The sequence below is a fragment of the Odontesthes bonariensis genome, chromosome 11 (assembly GCF_027942865.1).
Source record: "Odontesthes bonariensis isolate fOdoBon6 chromosome 11, fOdoBon6.hap1, whole genome shotgun sequence".
NCBI lineage: Eukaryota > Metazoa > Chordata > Actinopteri > Atheriniformes > Atherinopsidae > Odontesthes > Odontesthes bonariensis.
The window spans coordinates 12412253-12438741 of NC_134516.1; the positions used below are offsets into that span (position 1 = coordinate 12412253).

At 41.5% G+C, this 26489-nt stretch overlaps 1 protein-coding gene across 1 annotated transcript in view; it reads right to left on the minus strand.

Moving 5' to 3' along the window:
* Positions 1–26489, minus strand: part of filip1l (filamin A interacting protein 1-like) — a 94348-nt gene that overhangs the window by 54093 nt on the left and 13766 nt on the right. Inside the window, exons 2-4 of the mRNA XM_075477564.1 lie at positions 11816–12146; positions 4091–4264; positions 3807–3985 (exon numbers count right to left, since the gene is read on the minus strand). Coding sequence (XP_075333679.1) covers positions 3807–3985; positions 4091–4264; positions 11816–12136 — 674 coding nt within the window. The 5' untranslated portion in view covers positions 12137–12146. The remainder of the gene's footprint in view (positions 1–3806; positions 3986–4090; positions 4265–11815; positions 12147–26489) is intronic.

The following is a 26489-nucleotide window of genomic DNA, read 5'->3' on the forward strand; positions in this document are numbered from 1 at the left end:
TTTATCCTTTCTCCGGTAAAATACAGGGAGCCAGTGAAGAGTTTTTAAGACGGGGGTAATGTGGGCTCTTCTGTTGATGCGCGTCAGGATCCTCGCAAGCTGTAAACGAGTCAAATCCCTCTTGCTCAGACGGGTGAACAGGCTGTTACAGTGGTCTAGACGTGATGAAATAATAACGGTAGGTCGCCAATCACAAAAAAAGATTGCACCAACTCTAATTTATTGACCAATGGCACGCAGATTTGATGCTCTTTATTTGATTTCATTTTCTGTTTACATGTGGCTGTAACGAGGAATTGTTCATAAACCTGTGGAATCGTTTACCAACCTTGCCTCTTCTTCTGTCTGGATTTGAGATGAGGGTGTTATCATAGCCGTAAGAACCAAGTTGTGACCTAAATTCAGGAATGTACGGCGCTTCCACATCCGTACTGAAGCATACACAACATCACCATGTATGTAGTATAACTCATAATCATCTAAATGACCCGATCTATCAATACTGGCGCCCCACAGGGGTGTGTCCTCCCCCCACTGCTCTTCTCCCTCTACACAAATGACTGCACCTCAAAGAGCCCATCTGTAAAACTCCTGAAGTTCGCGGATGACGCCACTGTCATTGGTCTGATCCAGGATGGGGATGAGTCTGACTACAGACAGGAGGTGGAGCAGCTGGTCCAGTGGTGCAGTCAGAACCACCTGGAGCTTAACCCCAAGAAGAATGTGGAGATGAAAATGGACTTTAGGAGAAGGCCCAGCAGAGGTTATACTTCCTGAGACGGCTAAGGAAGTTTAATCTGCCTAAGGAGCTGCTGACCACTTTCTACTCTGCGATCATCCAGTCTGTCATCTGCACCTCCATCACTGTCTGGTTTGGGTCAGCCACCAAACGAGACAGGGCCAAACTGCAACGGACAATTAGGGCTGCAGAGAGGATTATTGGAATTGACCTCCCTTCCATCCAGGACCTGTACCAGTCCAGGGCCAAGAAAAGGCCAGTAAAAATCTCTGCAGACCCCTCACATTACTGGTCCCAAACTGTTCAATCTCCTCCCCTCTGGCAGACGATACAGGACACTGCTTGCTAAAACCAGACGACACAAAGACAGCTTCTTCCCCCAAGCAGTCACTCTGTTGAACACCCAGGAATAGCATTCTTACCCATAGTGTCTATTTATTGCAAATGTATATACTGCATTTATTATTCTCGTACACATCCCTATTTACCACCCATACTCAATTCCACTCTTACTGTTCTGCATTTCTAATTTTTATCATTTTATGTTATTGTTGAGTGTTGTACTTTGTGAGTGAAGTTACCGGAGTCAAATTCCTTGTTTGTTTAGTCAAACCTGGCCAATAAAGCTGATTCTGATTCTGATGATGGTAAACGGTTCAGGTGAGGAATTGTTTGAACAAGTGGGATAGAATGAAATGAATGAAAAGGATACCCACAGATACACACCTAATAAGGTCATGCATATGTAAACAGCACCTACGCACATACACTGTGTCTACTGGTGAACTCTTCACTGAAAAATAACTGGCTTATCAAGTATTTCTAAAGTAACCTGGCACGTTGTCGATCATGAGGCGTGGCTGATTCTTTTCAAAGCCGGGAGGTTAGCTTTTCTCCCCCCCTCCCAAATTTAATTTGTATAAATCTTTCACTTTTTCTCACACAGTTATTAGCTTCAGTCTGGACAGGGGGGACTATTTTTCATGGCAGCCCATCCTTCCCGACATGCTCGGTGACAGCACAGAACACACGTCACACCGCCCCTGTGGTCCAACTCAAACACACTCCGCTCCGGCTTCAAGTGCAGTGATGGGATTGTCCCGAGCAGGTCACGGGCCGCCTTTCAGCTGTGTTTCCGTAGTGAAAATAAATGCTGAGAGAGCGTTTGTGTGTGTCGCGAGTTGCTGAGTTAGTGCTCACGCCCTGTGCGCGTTTGTGTGTGCATGATATGTGATATTGCTGAGAAAGCAGTAAACAGAGCACCGCTCTGTTTTCTATGTGACATTTACAGGAGGAATAATTCAGACGCGTTTTCTGCTTCTAGATGCCTCTGTGGCTAGCAATGTCAGACAGCGCTTCGAAATAATCAAGGCCAGGTTCATCTCACATTACAACATTTTATGGTTCATAGTTTCGTCGTCAGAGGTGTCAAGACTTCATCTGAGCAAGCAATCATCTGAAATGCTTGTAAAGTTAGGGGTAAAACAGTGTAAATGCCTAATGGGAAATAAATTAAGGTGCTAAAGGAAAAGCCCACGAACAGCTAATGTTATAATCTATCCTAAGGGAGGAATAAATTCACCTGCCAAAAAGTCTGGTAATCCACTAAATTGCTGACATGGCATTTCACTCAAAACAACAAATGTAAACTGGGATGTTTTCCGAGGTAAAAGAAGCCGAAATATTAACAAAGTCATGTAGCCTAACCCCATAGAAACTATAAATGGCAGCACCAAACAGTGAGAAATTCCTTTAAACTGAGTGAAATATTTCAGTTTGGATCAAATCGTTCCACTGAAAGATCCTGCTATCACCCAGCGTAAGGAACCTGTTGTGGTGTCGGGGGGGAAAGTACAGGACGGGGTTTCAAAGAGATTGCAAGAAAACGCTGAATTAATGCACCTTTAATCATCTTTTATCCGATTCAGTTTAGTGTATTACTTCATATTGTAGCACATTATGAAACTGGCACCCATCCGCAGATATTAGTTTTTACTTGAGACATGGTTTTTCACTCAAGCTCACAAGTATTCACAACGCTACTAGAAAGGAAAAGTCTGCGTTCAAATTGAAATGTAAGACCTAGCTGTGTGCTTAAGTTTCAAACCTAAGTCACCTAAATCATCTGTCCAAAAATGTTTTGCCTCCCACCCATATTGACGGGATCGCTTCCAGAAACAACTCGTGGTTTGCTTCAGGTTTGTGCAAAGCCTTTCAATAATACATGTTCATAAAAGCGAACTGTCATGGGAACAATGGTAATGAACATTGTTCAGGTGGGATTTTACCCTGTTATACTGAACACATTTTGATATAATGCCACATAGGGTTGTTAAGACTGAAGCAGCACTGATTGGCTTGGAGTTAGACGGAGGATCTGAGCCACTGTTACTGGCATCAAACAATTTTTAAGCAAAGGCATTCAGATCTAAAGATTGTTCACAGGCTTCTATCTTCAGCCTCTACCACTAGGCCGTTGGAAAATACTAAAATTTTATGATTGTACCGCGACTATGTCTGCTGAAATTACTCAAGAACTTGCTGACATTTGCTCATAAAGATGCTCATGCCGCAGGGAGAGCGAGGCAGTTAGACATGACAGTTACTGCTTAAAGAAGAAATATGCTTCAGCTGTAATTTTGGCTTTAGATGTGGATGCTACATTTAGGGGGCCAAATCCATGGTTACAGTTGCATGCAGCGCAGGTCAGCATGGGTGGTCAGCAGAGTGGGATGTTTCTCGCTTTTTCACATAGAGCCAAGTGTGTAAGCAGTGCTTAAAGGAGAAGTGAAGATTTTACACAACGGGGGAATGATATATCAAATGTGGCTGAATGTCGTTCAAAATCGTTTGAATTAGAAAAAAACCCAAAATGGCGTTCTTTTAAGAAATTGAAATTCGATTTTCTGTATGAGTCACCAGATCATACAGCTGGCCTTTAGTTTTTTTTCTCCAAGGAAGCCTTGGAAACTGCAGGTACTGTGTGACATAACGATTCCTCGTTTGATTTTGTTTTTTTTATTGTTTGATTTTGTTTTTGTTTTTTCTTGTGTGTTCTCCAACTGACCTCTCACGCTCCTGCTCCAGCAAGTTGGTGAACTCGTCGCTCTTCTTCATGAACTCTCCGTGGTTCCTCTTCTCGTCCTCCAGCTTGTACAGAGCCTGTTTGTGTGCCTGCTCCACCATCAGCAGCTGCTCCAGCATCCTTCGGTGGGTCTCTCTCTGCTTCTCCACCAACTTATCCAGCTACGTCAGGAGGGCAAAGAAAAGTGTCTCATGTCTGAACTGCACTATGTTACCTACATGTTGGCTGTTATCAGGAATATTATAGTACTCTACAGTTAGCATTACCTCTGCCATGGGTCTCTCATAGATATCTTCCTGGAAGACGTCGGACTTGCCCTGGATGGCGTCTCTCTGCAAGGCCTGCAAGACTTTTTGTGGTGTGACAAAACCATATTTGGCCTCCAGCAGGGCCAAGTCGATTTTCTCAGCCTTCAGCACTGTAATCACCTCATCTCTGGCCTGCAATGAGAAAAAATAAAGTGGGTTTGGGTAGATTCAGCTTGTAATGCAGAAATAATTCGCAGCAGAGAGCATCGAGCATACAAGCCCGGGCTAAACTTTTGGGAGTGCACAAAGGAAGAACTGTGCATATACATTCTTCTCACTAGGTTTTCGTAGCCATGCTTACCAATGTTTCTCAATCTCAATTATTGTGAAACTATATGTGTGTGCACGAACCTGATTACCACTCCCATTTTAAGCCAAAAGCAAATAAAGAAGCCCAGTTTTACCAAATGTAAAACTGAGACTCTTGTGAAGTTTTTTTTCCTTTTTTTTTAAGTCTTAGTTCCGGAATGAACAACAGAACAAAAAAAGAACAAAAAAAATGTGCATAAGCTCACGCACGGTCTCAGAATTAGGACCTGCAACCCCTGCTTTATCTGCAACCAGTGAACACAGCCTTTACGGCCTTGCATCAAGATGATCAGGGGGAAACAAAGACGTACAAATAGAGCATTATATGTTGTACTTAAACTGTCTTTGAAAGCCTACATGGCCTAGGATATCAGCCAATATGTTACTAATCAAGCTGAAGTTTTCAGTTTCGTTGTATGTTTTTGTTTCCATCTCATATAAGAACAGAATTGGTGTAAATATGTGTGAACACATGATCTGAAGAATGTGTGAGATCCGCATATTCTCATCACACAGTCTCTTTTCAATTCAATTCAAAAATACTTTATTTATCCAAGAGGGAAATTAAATGTTGATGTAACTCAATTAAATCAAGGAGTTATTATAGATGCTGATGGCTGTGGGCAAGATTTCCTGTAGCGGTCCGTTTTGCATCCAAACTGAAGAAACCTTTGACTGAAGAGACTCTGTTTTCCGATAACAGTCTCCTGGAGAGGATGTTCAGGGTTGTCCATAATTCTCTTGATTTTATGCAAAATCCTTCTTTGCATTATTGTCTCCAGAGGTTCCACAGTCGTCCCCAGAACAGAACCAGCCTTCCTTATCAGGTTGTTGAGTCTTTTTAGGTCCCTGGTTCTGATGCTGCTGCCCCAACAGATGACGCAAGAGGAAATGACGCTCTCAACAACAGACTTGTAGAATTTCTGCAACATCTTGCTGCAAACCTTGAAGGACCTTAGCTTCCTCAAGAAGTACAGTCTGCTCTGTCCTTTCTTGTAGATGGCTTCACTGTTGTGTCTCCAGTCCAGTCTGTTGTCCAGATGAACACCAGGGTATTTATATTCCTCAACCACCTCCACTTCTTCTCCCATGATGGAAACAGGGTTTGATCTGACCCTGTTTCTCCTGAAATCTACAATCATCTCCTTTGTTTTGTTAACATTCAAGATGAGATGATTGTTCCCACACCATGCCACAAAGCGGTCCACCAGCTCTCTGTCCTCAGCTTCTTGTCCATCTCTGATACACCCGACAACTGCAGAGTCATCTGAATATTTCTGTAGATGACAGGAGTCTGACTTGTACTGGAAGTCTGAAGTGTACAGAGTGAAAAGGAATGGTGAGAGTACAGTCCCCTGTGGTGCTCCTGTGTTGATGATCACCTGGTTAGACACACAATTCTTCAGTCTGACAAACTGTGGTCTGTTTGTCAGGTAGTCATTAATCCAGGTGATTGTTGAGGCCTCCACCTGAGTCTTCTGGAGTTTCAGATGAAGCAGATCAGGCTGGATTGTGTTAAATGCACTGGAGAAATCAAAGAACATGATCCTCACAGTGCTGCCTGCTTTGTCCAGATGACAGTGGGTTTGTTGAAGCAGGTGTATGATAGCGTCTTCAACTCCAACTCCATGGCGATAAGCAAACTGCAGGGGGTCCTGATATGTGCTGGTTTGCTTACACAGGTGGGTCAACAGGAGTCTCTCCAGGACCTTCATGATGTGGGATGTCAGGGCAACAGGTCTATAGTCATTGATGACTGAAGGATGAGTTTTCTTTGGTACCGGAACCAGACAGGATGTCTTCCACAACAGTGGTACCTTCTCTTGGGTCAAGCTAAGGTTGAAAAGGTGTTGCAGAATCCCACAGAGCTGCTCTGCACAGGCCTTCAGGACTCGGGGGCTGACACCATCTGGACCTGCAGCCTTGTTCCGGTTCAGTCTCTCCAACTGCCTCTTCACCTGACTTCTAGAAACAGAAAAGTGGGAGGGGGAGGCAAAGGGGACAGCAGCATCTCCTGATTTGGTTGAAGACAAACTAGTAGAAGCAGAAGAATCCATGACTGAGGTGGAGGTGGAGATGTTACAGGAAAGCTGTGGGTCAGAGGAGAGTGGGATGTCTCTTTGGCTGGGAACAGGAGGGGAGGATGGTGAGCTTGTTCCTGAACTGAACCTGTTGAAGAATGTGTTCAGCTCATTTGCTCTGTCCAGACTTCCATCCATCTGATCCTCCCTCTGCTTGAAGCCTGTGATCTTCTTCATTCCTGACCACACATCTCTGATATTGTTCCTCTCCAGTTTACTCTCAAGCTTCTTTCTATACACCTCCTTGCTCTCTCTGATCCTGACTTTGAGCTGCTTCTGTATACTCCTCAGTAACTCCCTGTCTCGCTCCCTAAAGGCTCTTTTTTTCTTGTCCAATAGTTCCTTTAGCTCACTGGTGATCCAGGGTTTGTTATTAGGGAAGCATCTCACTGTTCTGGTGGGATGGTGTTGTCCACACAGAAGTTTATATAGTCAGTCACACACTCAGTCATGGCATTAATGTCCTCCTCATGTGGCTAACAAAGAGAAATCCAATCAGTTGCATCAAAACAACCCTGTAAGGCTTCTTCAGCTTCATGTGACCACTTTCTAACAGTCCTTTTTGTGACAGGTAGTCTCTGGACAAGGGGTTTATATGCTGAATAGAGAAAAAAAAAGGTTGTGATCTGATTTACCCAGGGGAGGTCTTGATTTGGAAATGTATGAATCCTTGACATTTGTGTAAAACAAATCCAATGTGTTGTTTTCTCTGGTAGAGCAGCTGACAAACTGTTGAAAAGTTGGCAGTGTAGCAGAGAGTGAGGCATGATTAAAATTACCAGATATTGCCACAAAAGAATTGCGGTGTTGTGTCTGCATCTTAGCAACAACGGAACTGATGACATCACATGCAGTGTCGGCAACAGCTGAGGGTGGAATGTAAACAGCCACCAAAACAACACTGGTGAACTCTCTTGGCAAATAATATGGACGAAAACTTACTGCCAATAGTTCAATGTCAGGACTGCAGAGACGACTCTTCACACTAACATGTCCTGGGTGACACCATCTGTTGTTGACAAGCACTGCCAATCCACCCCCTTTCCTTTTCCTGCTACTCTTTAAATCTCGATCTGCTCGTACAGTCAGGAAGCCCGGCAGAGAGACGCTGGAGTCGGGGATATGATCCTGCAGCCATGTCTCAGTAAAACACATAATGCTACATTCCGATATTCTTGCTGAGTCCTTGTCAAGGCTAAAAGTTCATCCAACTTGTTAGCTAACAATCTTACATTGCCCATGATGATGGATGGCAGAGATGGTTTGAACTTCTTCTTTCTCTCTCTCTCTCCTCTTTGCTCCTGCTCTGCATCCACGACGCCTCCTTTTCAATTCCAGTGGGATTTCTGGCATCAGTTGTCGAATTATTTCTGCTTTTCCAATGTTAATCAGCTGCTCCCTGTTGTAAACCACCCTGTTGCTATGGTTATGCATCATAACAAAAGAGCAAAATGTACAAAAATATTAGGAAAAATCAATCCAGCTGCACAGCATCCAAGGCAGGAAGGAACAGTTGTCCAAAAAATGCAATTTCTTCCAAGAAAAAACAGGAATGAAATTTAGAAAAAAGAAAAAATCTCAATGTGAGGTACAGAGCTACTCCAACGTGCTGCCACCCTCAGCGGCGCATTCTAGAACATATATATATATATTAGTGGTGGGCATAGATACATTTTTTTAATCTAGATTAATCTCACTGAAATCTTGAAATTAATCTAGATTAATCTAGATTAAAATGGCTCATTCAGAATATGCGTGCTACCCAAGTAATGACTAAAAATCAGTCTTTGAGATAGGGTTTCTTAATACAGGGGGTGCATTAAACCAGGGGCTCATTTCCTGTTTCCAAAACCCATCACTGATTGCTTGAGAAAGCTGTTCTACTTTGATATTTGGTGAAGAAAAAAAAACATTCTCAATAAAATGTAGGTGTGTTAAACGGTTTATTCAGTTAAACATGAAAATTAGTACGGTAAGCCTACAAGGTTTACATCAGTAGCTTTTTGTTAATCAGTCCAAGCGCTACTTTTCCTTCTTCCACCAGTCACTAATGCTGCGTGTACACCAAGAGCGACCTACGCTACCTGAGCGCCGGAAATCATTATTTTTCTATGGAGGGTGAGCTACCTGGGCGACCAGAGCAGATTCTCCAGTGGCGAAGAGAACTGCGCTACCAGAGCGGATTCAAGCAATTAAACTCAAGCTAACATTATGCTAATGAGCTATGACGCGTTTTGGCGAAAACCAATGACAATCCACAGATTGTAGGGGTCCGACAATCCGCGGGGTTCGCGGAAACAGACGTGTAAACTTTAGTTCCTATCCAAACAATAGTCGTTTAATCCTGAGACTGTTGCAATTGCCGTGTCGAGTGCTTCAATACAATAGTGTAGTAACCCCACGTATACCTTCTCACTGCAATTAAGTTTTATTTCGGATTTATTTCGGATTTTATTTCGAATTTAGTTTATTTTTCACAGCTGCCTCTGCTATTCCTGCTCTTCTCAGGTGTACCTAATGTAGTTTTACATAATTTGTAACGTGATGTATATCTTGTATAACAAATTGTAAATAACAACACGTTTATTTGTGTCCCTGCCCTCACTTTCCTCATGTTTTTTTCTCGCGGGGGTGCTGCACAGCCGCGGGGCCTTTAAAAATTTAACATTCTAAATGTGACGTCACGAGCTACCAAAGCTACCAAAGCAAATTCTCAAGCGAAGCTTCTCCAGCTACCTCCGCTACCAGGTAGCGTAGGTCGCTCTTGGTGTACACGCAGCATTAGGCAGACCAGCTTATTCACATGCATGGCTCCAGCAGTTTCTCTAGCTTCGCCAACTTCTCATATTCAGCACTTATTGGGAGGGCCACGTTGTGCTGCTGTTGAGATAGCGTTGTGTGCAGTGTGTCTCTGTTGCGCCACACGCGCTTGATCATCTCGAGGGTGGAATTCCATGTGTTGGAACATCTTGCACGAGCGGCTCCTGAACTTGCCCAAGGGAGGTTTGCTGGACTTTCAGCTCGTCTGCGTTGGCCGGACTGTGTTTGAAATGTCCCACCATTTGACGACACTTGGCAAGTGCAGCATCAAAACCCTCTTCTCGCAGTGACATTACAATCGCTCTCTGTACAACATGTGCAACACACGGCAGATGCTCGAAGGGCAGTATCCTCCCTGCGGCCACCATATTAGGAGTGCTGTCTGTTCCAACAGAGCAGATTTTGTCAACTATCCCCCACAGATTAGCGACCTCCATAAACTGCCTAGCACAGGCTTCTGCAAAGTGGCGTTCTTCTGTTTTCATCACACCTAACGGCAGACAAAGTACATCGGCCTACACCCGAGCTAAAATATCAAGGTAAAAGTCATCACAGTTTGCTTACCTATTTTGACCCAGTTCCCAACCCAACTCTGAGAATAGATTAACAGCGATATTTTTTATATCGCCCGATAAGACTCTCAAATTATCGCAGCACGTTAACGCCGATAACGGCCCACCACTAATATACATATATAGAACATACATTTTGATATACACTATATTGCCAAAAATTTTCATCCAAATATCTAAACTCAGGTGTTCCAATCACTTCCATGGCCACAGGTGTATAAATTCAAGCACCTAGGCATGCAGACTGCTTCTACAAACATTTGTGAAAGAATGGGTCGCCCTCAGGAGCTCAGTGAATTCCAGCCTGGTACCGTAATAGGATGCCACTTGTGCAAGTCCATTCGGGAAATTTTCTTGCAACTAGATACAGTATTCCCCAGTCAGCTGTCAGTGGTATTATAACAAAGTGGAAGCGATTGGGAACGTCAGCAATTCAGCCACGAAGTGGTAGGCCACGTAAAATGATAGAGCGAGGTCAGCGGATGCTGAGGCACATAGTGCGCAGAGGTCGCCAACTTTCTGCAGAGTCAGTCGCTACAGACCTCCAAACATCATGTGGACTTCATATTAGCTCAAGAACAGTGCTTAGAGAGCTTCATGGAATGGGTTTCCATGGCCGAGCAGCTGCATCCAAGCCATACATCACCAAGTGCAATGCAGAGCATCGGATGCAGTGGTGTAAAGCACACCGCCACTGGACTCTAGAGCAGTGGAGACACGTTCTTTGGAGTGACCAATCACGCTTCTCCGTCTGGCGATCTAATGGAGGAGTCTGAGTTTGGCAGTTTCCAGGAGAACGGTACGTGTCAGACTGCATTGTGCCAAGTGTAAAGTTTGGTGGAGGGAGGATTATGGTGTGGGGTTGTTTTTCAAGAGCTGGGCTTGGCCCCTTAGTTCCAGTGAAAGGAACTCTGAATGCTTCAGCATACCAAGAGATTTTGGACAATTTCATGCTCCCAACTTAGTGGAAACAGTTTGGGGATGGCCCCTTCCTGTTCCAACATGACTGCAGCACCAGTGCACAAAGCAAGGTCCATAAAGACGTGGATGAGTGAGTTTTCTGTGGAAGAACTTGACTGTCCTGCACAGAGTCCTGACCTCAACCCGATAGAACACCTTTGGGATGAATTAGAGCGGAGCCAGTTCTTCTCGTCCAACATCAGTGTCTGACCTCACAAATGCGCTTCTGGAAGAATGGTCAAAAATTCCCATAAACACACTCCTAAACCTTGTGGAAAGCTAGCCCAGAAGAGTTGAAGCTGTTATAGCTGCAAAGAGTCGGCCGATGGCATATTAAACCCTATGGATTAAGAACAGGATGTCACTTAAGTTCATATGCGTGTAAAGGCAGATGAGCGAATGCGTTTGGCAATATAGAGTTTTTGCCAGTTTATGTGGAGGATCTTTTTTGTATGTGTATGTGCGTCTGGCTCCCAGAGTAACTTTGGGTGGTCCTCTAATTTGATTGATCAGTTACTTGACTTAAAAAGTAATTTAAAAAGATACTGTAGCCTATACTGTATATTCAAACCTTCGAAGTAGAATTGCCATTTAGTTTGGGGCTGAACTATAGTAAAGTTACAATACCAATAACAAGTAACATTAAAAATATTATTTGTCAGCCATTTTTGCTTTTCTGGTTGGCAGATTATGTCCAGAAATGTTTTGCTATGGAATTTCAGAGTGTGTTTTTCTGCACTAGTCCATGTATTTAGCCCATAAGCTCATTAAAAAGTCTGACTTTTAAACATAAGACTTTTAATCCTTCTCGATAAGCATGTCTGACTTTTAGGTCCGACTGGGCTCATTGCCATATGTGCTGACCTGTCGGCTGCTGTATTAATTAAATGTCCCCTGGGCATGATCAAAGTTGGCACAGGCACCTTTGCAGTTTGAATTACCTGTAGTTCTCCTTCCAGCAAGCTCAGTAGAAAGACGAGGTCATCTCGGGAAAGGTCCCTGCTCTTCTCCCTCCGAGCGCTCTTCTCAGCATTGTAGGTGCTGGAGCTTCCACTGCCGCCGGCACTGCCGTCGTTCTTGGCTGTCTTGTGGTTCCGCTGAATGGTGCCAGTGTCGTCCGGAGGCTCCCGGTGTTGAATACGACGCTCCGCTCTTCCCGAGGGCTCCTCTCGTTCTGCAGATCGTTTTCGGGCATCTACCTGATGCTGCTGTGCCAGCTTGGCCTTGGCTACATCTTCCAAACTGTTGCTGCGAGACCGCATGTTCTTCTACCTGTTCAATGGATTGAAAATGAACGAAAACTAATGTTTTTTCTTAATATACTGCATGCAGAAATACACACATTTCCTGCTCCATGTAATTTGCCTTTGTCTGTTTTGTGCATTATTTATATTTGCATTAAGTCAACATGGGTACAAAAGTGAGAAATCAAAGTGCAATTCAAATGTGGCCTGAATACCAAAAGAAATAAAGTTAGATGTGATGCATTTCCTAAAAATGTTTTTTTTAAAAATGGCATTCTTATTTCCATCTTTTACAGGCTTGAAGTACCAAAGTAAAAGCTTAGGCTCTCTGTCTTGTCAGTGGTCAGTATTCTATTATGCAGGTATTCCAGCTTTTAAACACTAGTTCTAAACATTCTATTCATCTTTTCCTTCTGTGCTTTCTGTATGTGCAATACACAATTAGCTCTTTTTCAATGTTAAAAAATACTATCTAATCAGATCAGTTCATCTGTGGGCCTAAAATTTTGCACTGTACAAAAGTTTCAGATTTGAATTCAGCCACTTTTGTAAGAAATTACAAGAACAGAACACTCCTGGATACTTGTATGCACTCATATAAAGCTACTTTGTGACTCGTTTCGTTTGTTCAAATATGAACATGGTGATTCAAGCCTCTGTTAAATCCTCTATGACTCTTCCAGTCGGTGATATCCTGTTTAGCCTAATGTGCATTTGGAAAAAGAAAACACAAAAAGCCCTGGAAATGAGATGAATGGCCCATCATGAGCGCAGAAATGAATCTGCCTCACTGTCAAGTGTACAAAAATATCGTCATTGCCTGCCATGTAACAACACGGACACTCGGCGGGAAAAGACGTCAACACAACATATCAACGTGCCACAATGCACAATTATGTAGTTTAAGGGTTTTTTTGTTACTTTTTGAGAGTGCTAGAACTATTTCAGACCTTGTCGCGACAAATTACCCAAAAACTGCCGACCGTCTCTCACAGCTGGAATATAGGGCAGCCAAAACCAGTCTTCCTGAAGATTTAGACGCTTGAGTGCTTGCTGTGGTCTCACTTGGTCTTTCTGATTGACATACTATACTGTTGGTGATTTGACCCCCAGATGTGGTCAGTAAAAGGGTTAACATCAGGCATATGTTTTGTGAGCTATGAATGAATGACATATTGAGGTGCGTTTGGAGTGCGTTACTTTGTCACATCTGTTTGACGAATGCTCCTTTCAGGGACACTGACAATGATAAATCATATTGTGATACACAGATGAATGTTTTTAACTGTACGCTCGCAGGGAAAGAAACTATATGCTCATTTGCCAAGTATTTTATTACTTGCTCAGGATGTATGCTTAGCTAAAGCAAAGAGACTCATTTCTGAGTGCAGTAATCTGCCCAAAGACATTACATCACCATCTCTCAGCATGATTGAAGATTTTACCAAATAAGTAACTACATCACTGCATGCATGTAGTCCAGGTATGAAAATCAAGTTTGTTGCAGTTCCTGAAACTATGAGCCACAGCCTGCGAGCAGAAAAATAATACAGTGAGATACTATAATTAGCGTACTTTAGGTAAGAAGTTAAAATGATGTGTCACTTTTTTTTTTTAAATAGTTCAAAGTGATTATAACAATACGCCAAGTTCATTACAATTTAAATGGCTCTTACCCAATCACAAATCTACCCCTTCCTCCCCAAAAGGTGTCAGTGCTGTGTTTGTTTAAGCAGGCAGATACAGCCAATGAATACGTTCCAAGTACCTCTGGTGGTCGTGTGAGCAGCTGCTTATGAAGGTTAAAAATGTCTCTCATTGCTGGTAAAAAAAAAGAATATCCCTAACCACAACGTTGTTGTTTGATAATGTTTTTCTAACCCCAGCCAAGTATCTTTGATTCCTAATCCTAACCAAATTTTCTAAAACTGACCAGAATGGGACAGCATTTTGTTTAAACATGTTATAAGTTTAAGTTTAACCAAAGCAGACCAGCAAAATGGTGTCCATGAGGTTTTCGGTCATGCTGCCAAGGGAATGTAGCAGAACATTATCTCGTTTTCTTATTGCACTTCATGATATGTCTGTTAAAGAAAACAAATTGAAATTAGAAAAAAAAAAAAAAAGTGCGTTTTCAGCATTGGTCCAGAGTTGCCGTTGAAACAAAATAAAAAAGTACTCCTAATTTTCCTGAAACTGCCTAATTGGCACATTAAAGCGACATGACTCCTGCAGTGTGTGTCCAGCCTCTGTGTGAGGCCCTTCTGACAGTTTATGAGTAAGAAAGATGGCTGGCTGATTGCATCGTGCTCACTCTAGGCAAGGCGCCACATGATTCAGAGCTGAGGTAATTCCCTGCAGCCAAAGACAAACTCCACACCAGCTTACTCAGAGATCTGGGCTACAGGCGATAGACAGAACTCCTAAAGATGTGTGTGCAACCGTGTGTGTTGATAAAGACACTTTTTCTGTACAGTGCATGAAGGATCCAGTACAGTTTGTCCTGAGAATCATCAGAGCAGTAACTAAGCAGTAAGAAAGGTGTAGTCCTCTCTTGTCAAAAGCAGCTGTTAGTCACTACCACACAACTGCAACTTGTTCGCACTGAAAAGCACACACATCTTATACATACATAATGAGCTTGAGGATGTAGATTTGAGCTGAGGTTGTGCAACAGATCCAGGGGTCACAGACACGCAATGCAAGCCCTGCTGGGATTCCTACATGTGCAAGTATCACATATCTGCAGAATCTCCAAGAAGGATCAGAAATATATCACATAGTTCATAAAAAAAGTTCACTGAAGGGTCAAGAAAAACAGCTCCAAAATCAATCCCTCGCTGTTGTGGTGGGAGTCGAATAAAGAGTTTCGAGCTTGGAGTCGTATCTCTGCTGAATGATGGTCCCGATTTCTGTGATCTGTGTTATTGGTTTTAAGAAACTTGGAAGAAGTCGGACAGAACTGGAGACACGGGCCAGCTGCGGTGGTTTGTATTATTGGACAGATGTAAAAAGGATTTGTTGAACTGTAGTTACACTCCTGAAAGCACATTTTTGTCATTATCCAAATACTATGATTCCATTCATGTATTTTTCCTTTGAGCATTTGAATGAAATAAATGCCTAAATTACAGTTAATACTCTAAAAGCATTAGAATAGCACAACGAGCCCCCTAATATGAAGCTGTTACTGCTCTTTATGCCCAAAACAAACATTGTAAACGTTCGAATAAGATGGCAAACGGTTCATTTTGGTTAAACAGACACTGGCTGATTGACAGTTGATAATATGATAGAACCAAATTAATCATTGTTCACAGCTACACCTAAAAGTCCCATCACCTGCTTGCAATTTTGAAACAACACTTCGGAAGGTAGCACTTTGGAAAAATTAGTGGAAATGTCTCTCAGGGCTTCCTTCACAATAAACACTAGTGATCACACGTATTTTATATTTTTTTTCCACAACCATGTCGCCAGTGCCTTCGGCTTAAACTATAAAACACCACTAAAACAAAGCCGAGCAGCAACTCATGTAGAAAGAGACCTCAGATCAACTTTGTCAGAGCCACTTGTGACATTATTTTCATCAGAACCAATGAAACATTTGTGTTTGCGGTGAGTAAATGAGTTCCTATCAATCTCTGTGACAAAATGAATGAATGAAACCTTTCTCTGGAAGTCTTAAGTGGGAAACATGAGCAAAACTTAGCAAAGCGTGTAAACATTTCAGATGAAGTCAGAGCATTACCCAACTGTACCTTTCCAACCGTTATCATGTTTGTACCTGCGGTGCTAACGTAATAATAATAATACATCATAATTTCCATCTGTTGAAACACTTACAATTACGGCGTGAATGAATGGGTGTGTGACATGTGTAAAACTGCCCAGAGATGACTTAACCGTGCTTTGTCCTCTTACTAATCCCATGCAACCGGTGTCAGAGCAACTTGGATAAAATCCACTCGTTTTTCATTATGTGAGCAATGATCAGTGCCAGAAGGTGATGTTATGATTAACAGGTGCTCAGATCTTATTCAACAGACTTGGCTGCTCAGTTTGGTTTTGGCAATGAAGGCATAATGCTAAGAGGAATCACTCAAGTACAGCCATGATTATTCTCGGAGGAAGAACCAATAAAATTTTTGACAAGTCTGAGCACATTTTCGTGTAAAATGTGCAACTATTTACTTAAGCATAGCTTAGATAATTGATGCATTCATTAGTTCTTAGATCTCAAATCATTTCTTTGTGTTTCGGTCAGAAAAACTTAACAAAACCATGAAGCAACAAATGAAAAATAAAAAAAATAAATAAAAAACTAGCTGGTATATCATCTTGATCCAAAGAAGAAAAGAAATCCCAAACCTTCACTAAAAACATCAAATCAGAGCAGCAGGGGTCTGTGGAGGAGACAAACCTTCTCCTTACACCGTAAACCTTTAGAACAGAAATTTAGAACAGAGGGAATTGTTTATTGACATTATTGTTGTCATTCACTCTGAGTCTGGTTCCGCTAGAGGTTTCGTCCTGTTAAAAGGGAGTTTTTTCTTTCAACAGTCGCCTTCGTACACGCTCGGGATGTGACTTTGGATCAAAGTGACGTTTCAGTGCAATCTGTTGGTTTCCTTAGCCTGAACTGAGCTGGTGAACCGATACAGTGTGAGGTATAGCTATGGCATCATTCCACAGAGACTTCCACAGGCTTCTGACAAGCTGAGGTCATCTCTATTAGCAAATATGTTCATATGAATATGAAGAACCTTTTTTGCGATGAAACCAAGAGTATTTTCTACTGAAGGTTTTCTAGTTACTATTTATAGTCTTTTGTTATTATCAGTTGTATTAACCTGCTGTGTTGGACCAGATTTGGCTGGATGTACTGTAAGGAATACAACAGCAACAAAACACCAATGACGGGAATAGAGTCTCAAACCCACTTATTGTCTGATGGCTTTGCCAGGATGTCCATTGCCAAGAAATCAGATTCTATTGCAGGCAACCATCTTTTGGTCTAGATATAACAAAGTGTCTTTGGTGCCAAAACCTAATCAGGTCAGCTTTTTTTGTTTGTTTGTTGTTTTTTTCCCCCAAACCTAACTAAACACAGACTAAAACCAAAAGTAAGTTCTACTGTATGTGCCAAAACTTAATCAAGCACCAACTGAACTGACAGAATGAAAAGCATCTGTACACTAGGGCTAAACAGAAGGATGATCCCACCCAGGAAAGGGAATCTTTGTAAAATCAATGCATTCCTGTCTCCCAGAGTGGACTCTTTCCCCAAGTAGACTCATTATTTACCTGTTTCCATAATGCCAACATGCAATTCAAACACATTACACGCCTACCGCGTATGTGGTGTCAAAGAGGCCGTGCTTGATTTACCCATTTGTGAGACATTAGGTTTGGAATCCCATAAATATTGAGTATGATATTGTCATTTGATTGGACAGACTGTCAACCTTTGTTTAATTGTATTTCTTTTTTTTTTTTTTGCTAGAATAACACAAAATGCAGCTAAACCAATGGAAATGTTTGCCCAATGTTTTGGGGAGTTATTCTGGGGGCACATAGAATGTATACAAATGTTTATGGCTGTTTAAAAGCTTTTTAAATATTTCGGTTTGGACCAGAGTCACTGTATCATCCATACAGCTCTGACATGGCCATAAATGATCAATATTAATGAAAGCAGCCTTGTTATTTGTTCGTAAGAACTTTCCTTTTTTTTTCCCCCCCCCTCTTCCCTGAGGTCCTTCCATTACCTTGTGTTCTCATTAAGCAGAGAGGACAATGTCCAAAGCCAAAAGCAAAGCGGTTACTGGAAACAGTTGGCAGTTTGGGCTCGTCTAGCAGAGACCACCAAGGTTTCTCAAACTAGCTAACAGGTCAAAAAGCTCATTCATTTAAATAGCTTTTACACAGAGAACTCACCAAGCCAGCCAGCCAGACATCAACTTATAAACCATCATAAAGTCCGTCTATAATGACCATCAAGAAATTTTTATCACACATATAAGCTCTTCAACAGACGATTAAGCTTATTATTTAGGTTGTTTTCTTTGACTGCTGGGACTCACAATCTAAACCTGCAACACATCCCGCCACACATAGAAACCCTTTCCCACATGTTGTACAAACTTTGTCAATATGCTTTTAAATAAGCTAAACCCGTGGAGATTCGGGGTCTTTTACAACGAAAAAAAGATGGCTTTTTAGTGATGACTTCACTTTTCATGTGAGCTGGAAGTAAAGCAGAGGAATGGTTGTTAAAGTCAAGAGGGTGAAAGGTGAGGAAGCAGGTGTGCTACAAAAAAAATAGACCGCCTGACTTTTTTTTTTTTTTTTTTAACTGCGCGCACACAAATGCAAACAGCAGCCTGTGTAACAGGCAGGCAGAAATGCACAGAACTTATGCATGCAAGCACACACCCACCATTGAACAGGAACACACAAATTAGAAGAAAAAAAAATTCCTGCGGCCTGACATCATTCTGCTGTCTGTATGATTGAGGGGAAGAGAAACGCAGATCAAACAAGTACGGAGAAAAGGCAAAGAGAGGGGAGGGTAAGATGGAGGAGTAGCAGTTTATCCTCGGGAGGATCTCCTGGCAGTCTGCAGCTTTGTACACAAAACCAGTTACCGCAGAATCATTTCGAGAGGTGACTTTGGTGTTTGTAAGTGCTTTCAGGTGGCAGGAGTATGTTCTGTAACATTAATCCACCTTTTCTGAATCCCACTGGATGAACTCAGACATGCAAAGTGCCACCCCACCTCCCCTTCTGTTCTTGTAAAGTTTCTTTATTCAACAGAAAACAGAACAGCCACAATGTGAAGAAAAGTTTAATTTAAAAGTTTTGCTGTTTTTCTTCTTTGCATCTTTTTTTATTGTGCGTAAATATCCAAAAGATGGTTGCCGTCGTCATCCTGGCACATTCATGTGGGAACAGCGCTGCCGTTGTTGTTGATATGGTGTGCCAAAATTTAAGAAGTAGAGCAATACGAGCCTTGAATTGTCAATGATTTGCGAATCACAACCCATCCGGTCGTACAAGTGAGAAATGCTTTGGTTTTTAGCAGAACAGGTGCTGCTATTGAGTTGTTTTGTTACTAATGAGACCAATTGGTTTAATCTGAAAATCTTTTTTTGTTTGATATGGGAGTTCAGCTGTTCAGCAGATCTGGACTCTCTCGCCGTAGAGCCGAGCCGCTGTAATATGTATAAATGTGGTTAGGCATTGGCTTAATGAAATTAACAGGGACTTCTCGGAAATATATAGAGTCTGGATGGTAGTATATCCATCCATCCGTCCATTCTGTATACCCGCTCAGTCCAACTCAGGGTCGTGGGCTCGTATATAAACATGTATATACTGTGTCATTCAGCATCTATGCCTTAAAAGCTGAGTGGTCCCTTATCTTATTATCTTATAAACTTATTAATAGTTTTTAATAGTTTAATAGTTATTTATTCATTTATTTACTTACTCACTACTCACTATGTGGATATAGTAATGAAATGTGTTCGCAGATGTGAACAGATTCCTGAGCACATGCAGTGATGTCTACAACAGTCTGTTTTTCTGTGATGTTAAGATGTTTTAGGTATCAAAACAAACATCATACTTCGTTCGAATATATTTGCCTTACAGAGAGTGATATCAACCTTGTTACCTGGCCCCCAGCAAGAAAACCCGCCAAACGGACATTTCTGTCACTATTTCGTATAAAGTATGAGCAATCGTGTGCAGCAGAAGCAAGCGTCCCACCTTGTTTCTCTAGAAACACACAAGCCTGTGTCCTGTGAAAAATATATCACGTGAAAAAAAAAGGAGAAGGTGGTGTTTCTAAGGGGGAATGTGTGGCAAAATCCTTGTTTTGAAATACTTCTTCTGATTCAACCACAGGCGGAGTTATGCATCAGTATCAAAAGAAACTGTGTGTTCAGTTCGGAGGTGAGCTGCGGAGTCTGTTCCATGTAAAATCAGATTAGGTGTCACACATTTTTTCCCAATTTTCAAGTGTTCTGCTCAGTTCTGCCCAGACATGACGCATGTTGAAGTGCATCATGTGCTGGACTGTGTTAACAAATTGTTTCATTTGATATTCGCTCTCAGGTTTGTCTAGCATGAACTTAAGGCTGATGTCTGGCTCTCTCCGTCAGGGTTTTATTTTCTTGTATTCGTTCCGGCAAATGCAGCCCACGGATTAATTCAAGTATGAGTTTGTATGAAATCCATCAATCGCAAACCATTCCTCAGTTGTTCCAGGAAAATAACACACATCATCGTCCACTATCCTAATAACGTTTTTGCATGAATGCGAGGCCGTGCTCTGGGAGAGGAAGCGAAATGTACGAATCGAAGCAAGTACGTTTCAGTGTCAGTGATGATTAGAATAAATTTTAAAAAATGCAATTTGAGCACAAAGGAGGTCAAAAACTGAGAGCCACAATCACCTTCTTTTTAGTTTAGTGAGGCATTCAGATTTATTTGGTAGAGCCAGCATACATTATGCTGAAATACATTTGATAAGAACGTGAAAGATATATTTTATGATACATTTTCAAGATTTGATTATCCAGGATTGTTCTGTGCCTGCTGCTGTTATGAACTGAAATAAGATAGGAATCTCTACAACCCATTTATGCACCAGATAAATCTGGGACCTAACCGCCCTAATACTTAAACACTCTACTCCACTATCATCCTTTAATTTTGCAGTAAATCTGCGCAAACAGTGAACAAAGGGACAGTTTTAGACAAATGCTTTGGTAAAAGGTGTGGGGCATCTTGAGAATAGTTTTTCTTCCAGTGATTTATTTGTATCGCTTCACTTAAAGTCTTATTCTTCAATGTAAAATGGGTCAATGGTGTTGATAGCAGTGCCGGATAGTTTCTTAAAGCCAAAAGAAACTAGTCAAATGTTTACAAACAGAGCTGCGGTTGCCCCGGCAACAGGTAGCCATCAGCGCTCAAACCTCGAGGTTGGATGAGGTGCCATAAACCCGTCGGAGATGTTTCCTGCAAGCCTTAAAGCTGCCCGGGCTGTAAAGCAACAAGAGAAGCAGTTTGGGGAATTCCTCAGCGCTGAAGTCGTCCACAACTCAGACAAATAACTCCCCCCAGAACGGACGGTCAGGCAGAGAAACAGAGATGTTTCACCTCTTATGGAGGCTTGCTGTTATTTAAAACTGTAGGATATAGTATATGACGGTGCCTTGCTGCTACAGGGCTGTTAAAATGCCAGTTTTAAGAGAAAGAGCGCACTGCTGAACTTTGCGAGATGACGCAAACCCAGGAAATCTTAGAACTTGTCAGAATCTGTTACAATTTCAGCTTAACACATCTTGAGTGCGAGCATATCTCAGAGACCAGTCTCACGGTCGGTAACAATGTAGTTCCACTTTGAATTTTTAAATCTAATGGATATAGATTAAGCTTTTAATAAAGATTAACTTTAAAAAGTGGTCATACAACTGAAAATAGAGCACTGATATTGGGAGACAACACCGTAATAAGTCATTCAGGAGTTGCCTTGTAATATGAATCTTTTTTTGTTCTAATATCCCATTATTTCTCTTTCAACTCACAAAAATACGCACCAGTACAGCATCTTTTCCTCACCAGAGGGCGCCATATTGACATGAATGTTTGAAGCTTCGAGGTTCTTTGTAATCATTCCATTTTCTTATTTATATTGTGTGATTTAGCAGCAGTAAAATGACACTTTTACTGGTTAAAACTATATGTAACATATGGGACAAGCTTTATAATCTCCAGCTATAGGGTAAATGTTATGGAAAAATCATTTTTCTGTGCCTGTTGGCATATAGTTGGGAGTCTGAAGTGACCACCAAGTCAAAAATTCAGGAAAAAAACAAGGCATTTTGTTTCGGAAACCATCTGAAAATGTAACATTTAGTGAGCTGTTCATGTTAGCAGGTAAAACATGCGTCACTCTACAAGGAGAATAAATAAATAGGCTAACATTGCTCTTCCAGTACTCATTAATGTTTTAGATCAGAACGAGGACGTCTAAATTTTTGCTTACTTTTCTCATACCATAGTAATAATGTGGTCCAAGGGATACTAAGACCTATAGATCTCAAAAGATGAGAACCCTGAAGAAGAGAGGGGGGAGTGGAATCGTGTGGGTCACTCCACGCCCCTAAAATGATTAATGGAGGTGTAAATTCATGGAAGAAAAGGGAGTTGCTGCCGTGTCTCACTGTATTCTTTCGACAAAAAGCATGTCTCAAAAATTTAATCAAAACCTCAAGAAATTTCGTTAACTGGTGAAAATGTTTTTTAGACTTATTGTGTCTCCTTTAACTTAATCTCTCTGCGTGTGAAATGAACGTGTCTACTCTTCTCCCCTGCAACGTTAAAAGAAAAAAAGACTCTAGTTTGTGTGCAGAACATCCCTAAATGGTTTACTCTGGTAAACTTTTTACAAGAAATCAGTTATGTGATGAGAAGTGTTCTTTCAGTGTATTTTAGCTGTTGATTCCTTATTATATTGACAGTTTAAATCTAAATAAAACATTTGTTTTTGCAGTGCATAAAGTGCAGAATGGGCTCACAAAACACGGAGGGTGATATTTAGGATTGGTTTTTGATGTTTTCAGAGGTCAATGAAATTTACACCAAGTTTTTTAAAAAAAAATTTTTTTAAAGAGAATTAGGATTAACCCACTCTGACCTGAAACACATCTCCCCTGCCTTAGTTAATCAAATTAGCACAACACGGAACATCAGTTTTAGTTAAGTTGGGAGTTTGATTAGAGAACTGATGCAGATTTATGCATCTGACAGGTTTACATTTAAGGAGGGGTTGAAGGACTTGGTATGAAACAAGACAACGGGTGTTTTTACACTAATCTTCTTGTGCTGGCCTGAATGTTTGCATTTTTATTTGAGCAACAGTGTTGCCATGAGAATATCTTCTTCATGACTTCATGGCTGACTCCACATGTTGCTTGTGTTTTTAAGTGTCCCGGTCCACACTGTATATTAGAGCTTCTGTTTTCTCCTCCGTGATGTCAAGATCGTCACATTTAACAAGGTCGAGCTGTTGAGAATAAAAGCGGACAGTGGCACACTAAAGTTCTGCGACCTCTTAACAAGCATTAAAGCACCAAAAGTGGCTTTTAAATGGCGCCCTTCGTGCTCTATTTATTCAAACGTTGTCACAACAGAATGGAAAGTGGACTTAATGCTATTGCTGTTGCTCTTCGAATTCTCAAAAACCGATGCTATGTTTAGCTAAACACGCCCGGTGCATTCAATATCCTGAGTCAGCTTTCTTTCTTTGGCAGGTGCTTCACGCTCACTGTCATCAGACTGTAACCTGGCCTGTTCTGCAGCAGGTGATTATGAGAGATAGAGCTGATGGGGTTTGATGCTGGAAGTTGCTCGGTGGTGGCAGTGTCACTGCGCTGGGTGTCATGCTGAACAAAGCAGAAGTGAGGGTGGGGTCATCCAGTTCAGTGAAAGGCCCGGCTGCTGTGGTTCAGATGGTAGCATGACTTGAAAGTAGCACTAATCGATTATTTTGTCATTACAATGGGGGGGGGGGTGTGTTTGATTTCCCCTGAGATAATCCAAATAATCCACTGAGATTAATGAAATATTGTTTAATCGCATTATTTGGATTTAATTTATATTCAGACGTATCACTCATCTCTGCTGTCACCTTCAGGATTTTAGCAAATTTAATATTTTGGGTTGATTCCTCCTACCAGCGATATCTCTAATAAACATTATGTACAATGTACATTACCCGCTCGGCACCGAACATTTCTAAAGTTAGACAGTTAACCTTGTGATGCACCATTTGCTCGACATTCTCTTCTCAAAGGAAACATCATCATTTCTGATGAACACAATCATTCTAGTGGCCGGTTGTCTTTTAGTGAGCTCGTAGATCATCTCTGACTGTTTACCTAGATTAATTTAAAAAAAAGTTTGTGTGAGGAAAAGCCAACACATAAATCAATATGCCCACAGGCGAGCTTGAACATGAAAATAGAACCAGAAACAGTGCAGAGCTACACCAGACAGCAGAAATATATTTTCATCTGAGTCAGTATTGCAATAATAATTCTACAGTGGCTACATATGCATCTCATTGACAGGGTGCTCATTCTATTTTAGGGGTGTAGAAGAATGGGTTTGCATTTTCTTATTTTGTACATTGCTGCTGCACCTCCTGTTACCTCCCGTTTGAAACGCTCTGTTTTTGGCTGCTATCTTTTTAAAGCCTGCCTCCCAAGAGAGCGGGTGAAATGTAAGAGGCGAGGCAGTTGCTCATACCTAATGCAGTAGATTTTTTTTCAGCATTCACTGGTAGTTTAATTTGTATCGGGGCCGCTATCAAGCAGAACCGATCAAGTGAATCACCAGCTCTGATAGAAGGCAATGTTTTAGGCACAAAGATCTCTAACCACCTATAAAATCTGATCCTCTCTTCCTGCTTCCTCTCGCACCCCCACTGTGGGTCCAGCATGACAGAGCAACTCCAGACAGATCCGATGGTAGATGAGTGTGAATAGCTGAAATGGTCCCGTCACCGCAAAGGCCACCAGGGAGGAAGATAGATCACCTACAGTACTGTACAAGCCCCAACTTGAGCCTGCCAGCTCTGTCCCAAACATACAAGCTCATGCACATTAACAGCCCTGCCGGATGAAGTGTTTGTCCATACAAAAGTTGCATTTCATCAAATGGTGTTATGAAAAGCCAGGCCAACAGAGCCTATTCTGAAGTCACTGGCTCTTCTGGGATTTGGTTCACAAACACAACGTTTAAAACCAAAAAAGTGCTGCAACTTTTATCTATATCTTTGAACTATGAAGATGTTCTTTCTGTGGGAACACGGAACCGACTCATGCACCTTTAGGGTTAAGGTTGAGAGAAGGGTTTGGGAAGCAGGTCCCAACTTGCAAGCCTAGACTGTTGTCAAGACCAGATTACGTTAAGTCCTTTGTTAACAGATTTCTCTTTTTCTCATTTTTACAAGCTGATATGTGAATAAAGAACAAATGCAAAGATTTTAAAATCTCATAAACCAATGTTTCATTCACAATAGAACAAAGAAAACACTTTGAGTTAGCTAATCTTGAACTTGATGGTCACAACTTGTCTGAAAAAAAGTTAGGACAGGCATTGCGAAAGGCTGGAAAAGTAAGTAGGGCTAAAAAGGAAGAAAAAGGAATATATTGCAACTAATTGGGTGGATTAGCAACAGGTCAGTAACACGACAGGGTAAAAAAAGGATTCTCTCAGAGGTAATGATGGGCAGAAGTTCGGCAATTTGCACAAAACTGCATCTTCAAATTGGGCTGCAATGTTTTTCAAATGTGAAATTGCAAAGGATCTTATGATTAATTTATCAACAACATTAGGCGATATCATCAAAAGATTTCGAGACTCAGGAAATCACCCAAAAACACAGTCATCTTCTCAGAGCCAAATCTCATTTAAAATGGACTAAGGAAAAATGGAAAGCGAGGGACCATCCAGCTTGTTATCAACACTCAATAGTCTGTACTTTGTGGGCATCTTGTGATGGTATGTGGGCACAATAGTACCTATTGAACTGGCAACTTGCACATCTGGAAAGGCACCAGCAATGCTGAAAGGTATACAGAGGTTTTAGAGCAACATATGCTCCCATGCGAGTGGCATCTTTTTCAGTGAGGGATATGCATATTTAGGACAATGCTAAACCGCATGCTGCATCTATTGCAACGTCACATCGTCGTCCGGGTGTTGGACTAGTCCGGCTGCAGCCCAGTCCTTTCACCGACTGAAAACATGCGCCGCATCATGTAAGGCAAAATATGCCAAAGAAGACCAAAATAAGACCGTCGAGCAGCTCGAGTTCTTTCTCCAACAAGAATGGAACAACATTACTATCCAAAAGGGCCGGCAACTGGTAAAAGAAGAGGGGATGTTACACAGCGGTAAACATCTTTTAGACGTGTTGCTGCCATTAAGTTCAAGATGAGCAAATGTTTTCTATGAATCAGCAAAATGTCTCACTTCAACATTTGTTGTTTTCTATGTTCTACTGTGAATGAGACATGGGTGCATGAGACTTGAAAATGATTGCATTCTGTGTCTATTGACATATTGTTGCACGGCATCCCGACTCTGTTTGGAATTGGGGTTGGATTTTTTTCATTCCTATAATTTATGTAGTATTTAACTTATTCTAATTCAAATGAAATCCTTTTACTTTCAGAGAACAACTGTTGTTTAATTACATTTTTGCTTCACCCAATGACACACCTTCCCATTAAAACCTGTGTCAGGACTTTAGCATTCAAGGCATATGTCAGTCCTGTTTTTAGAATGT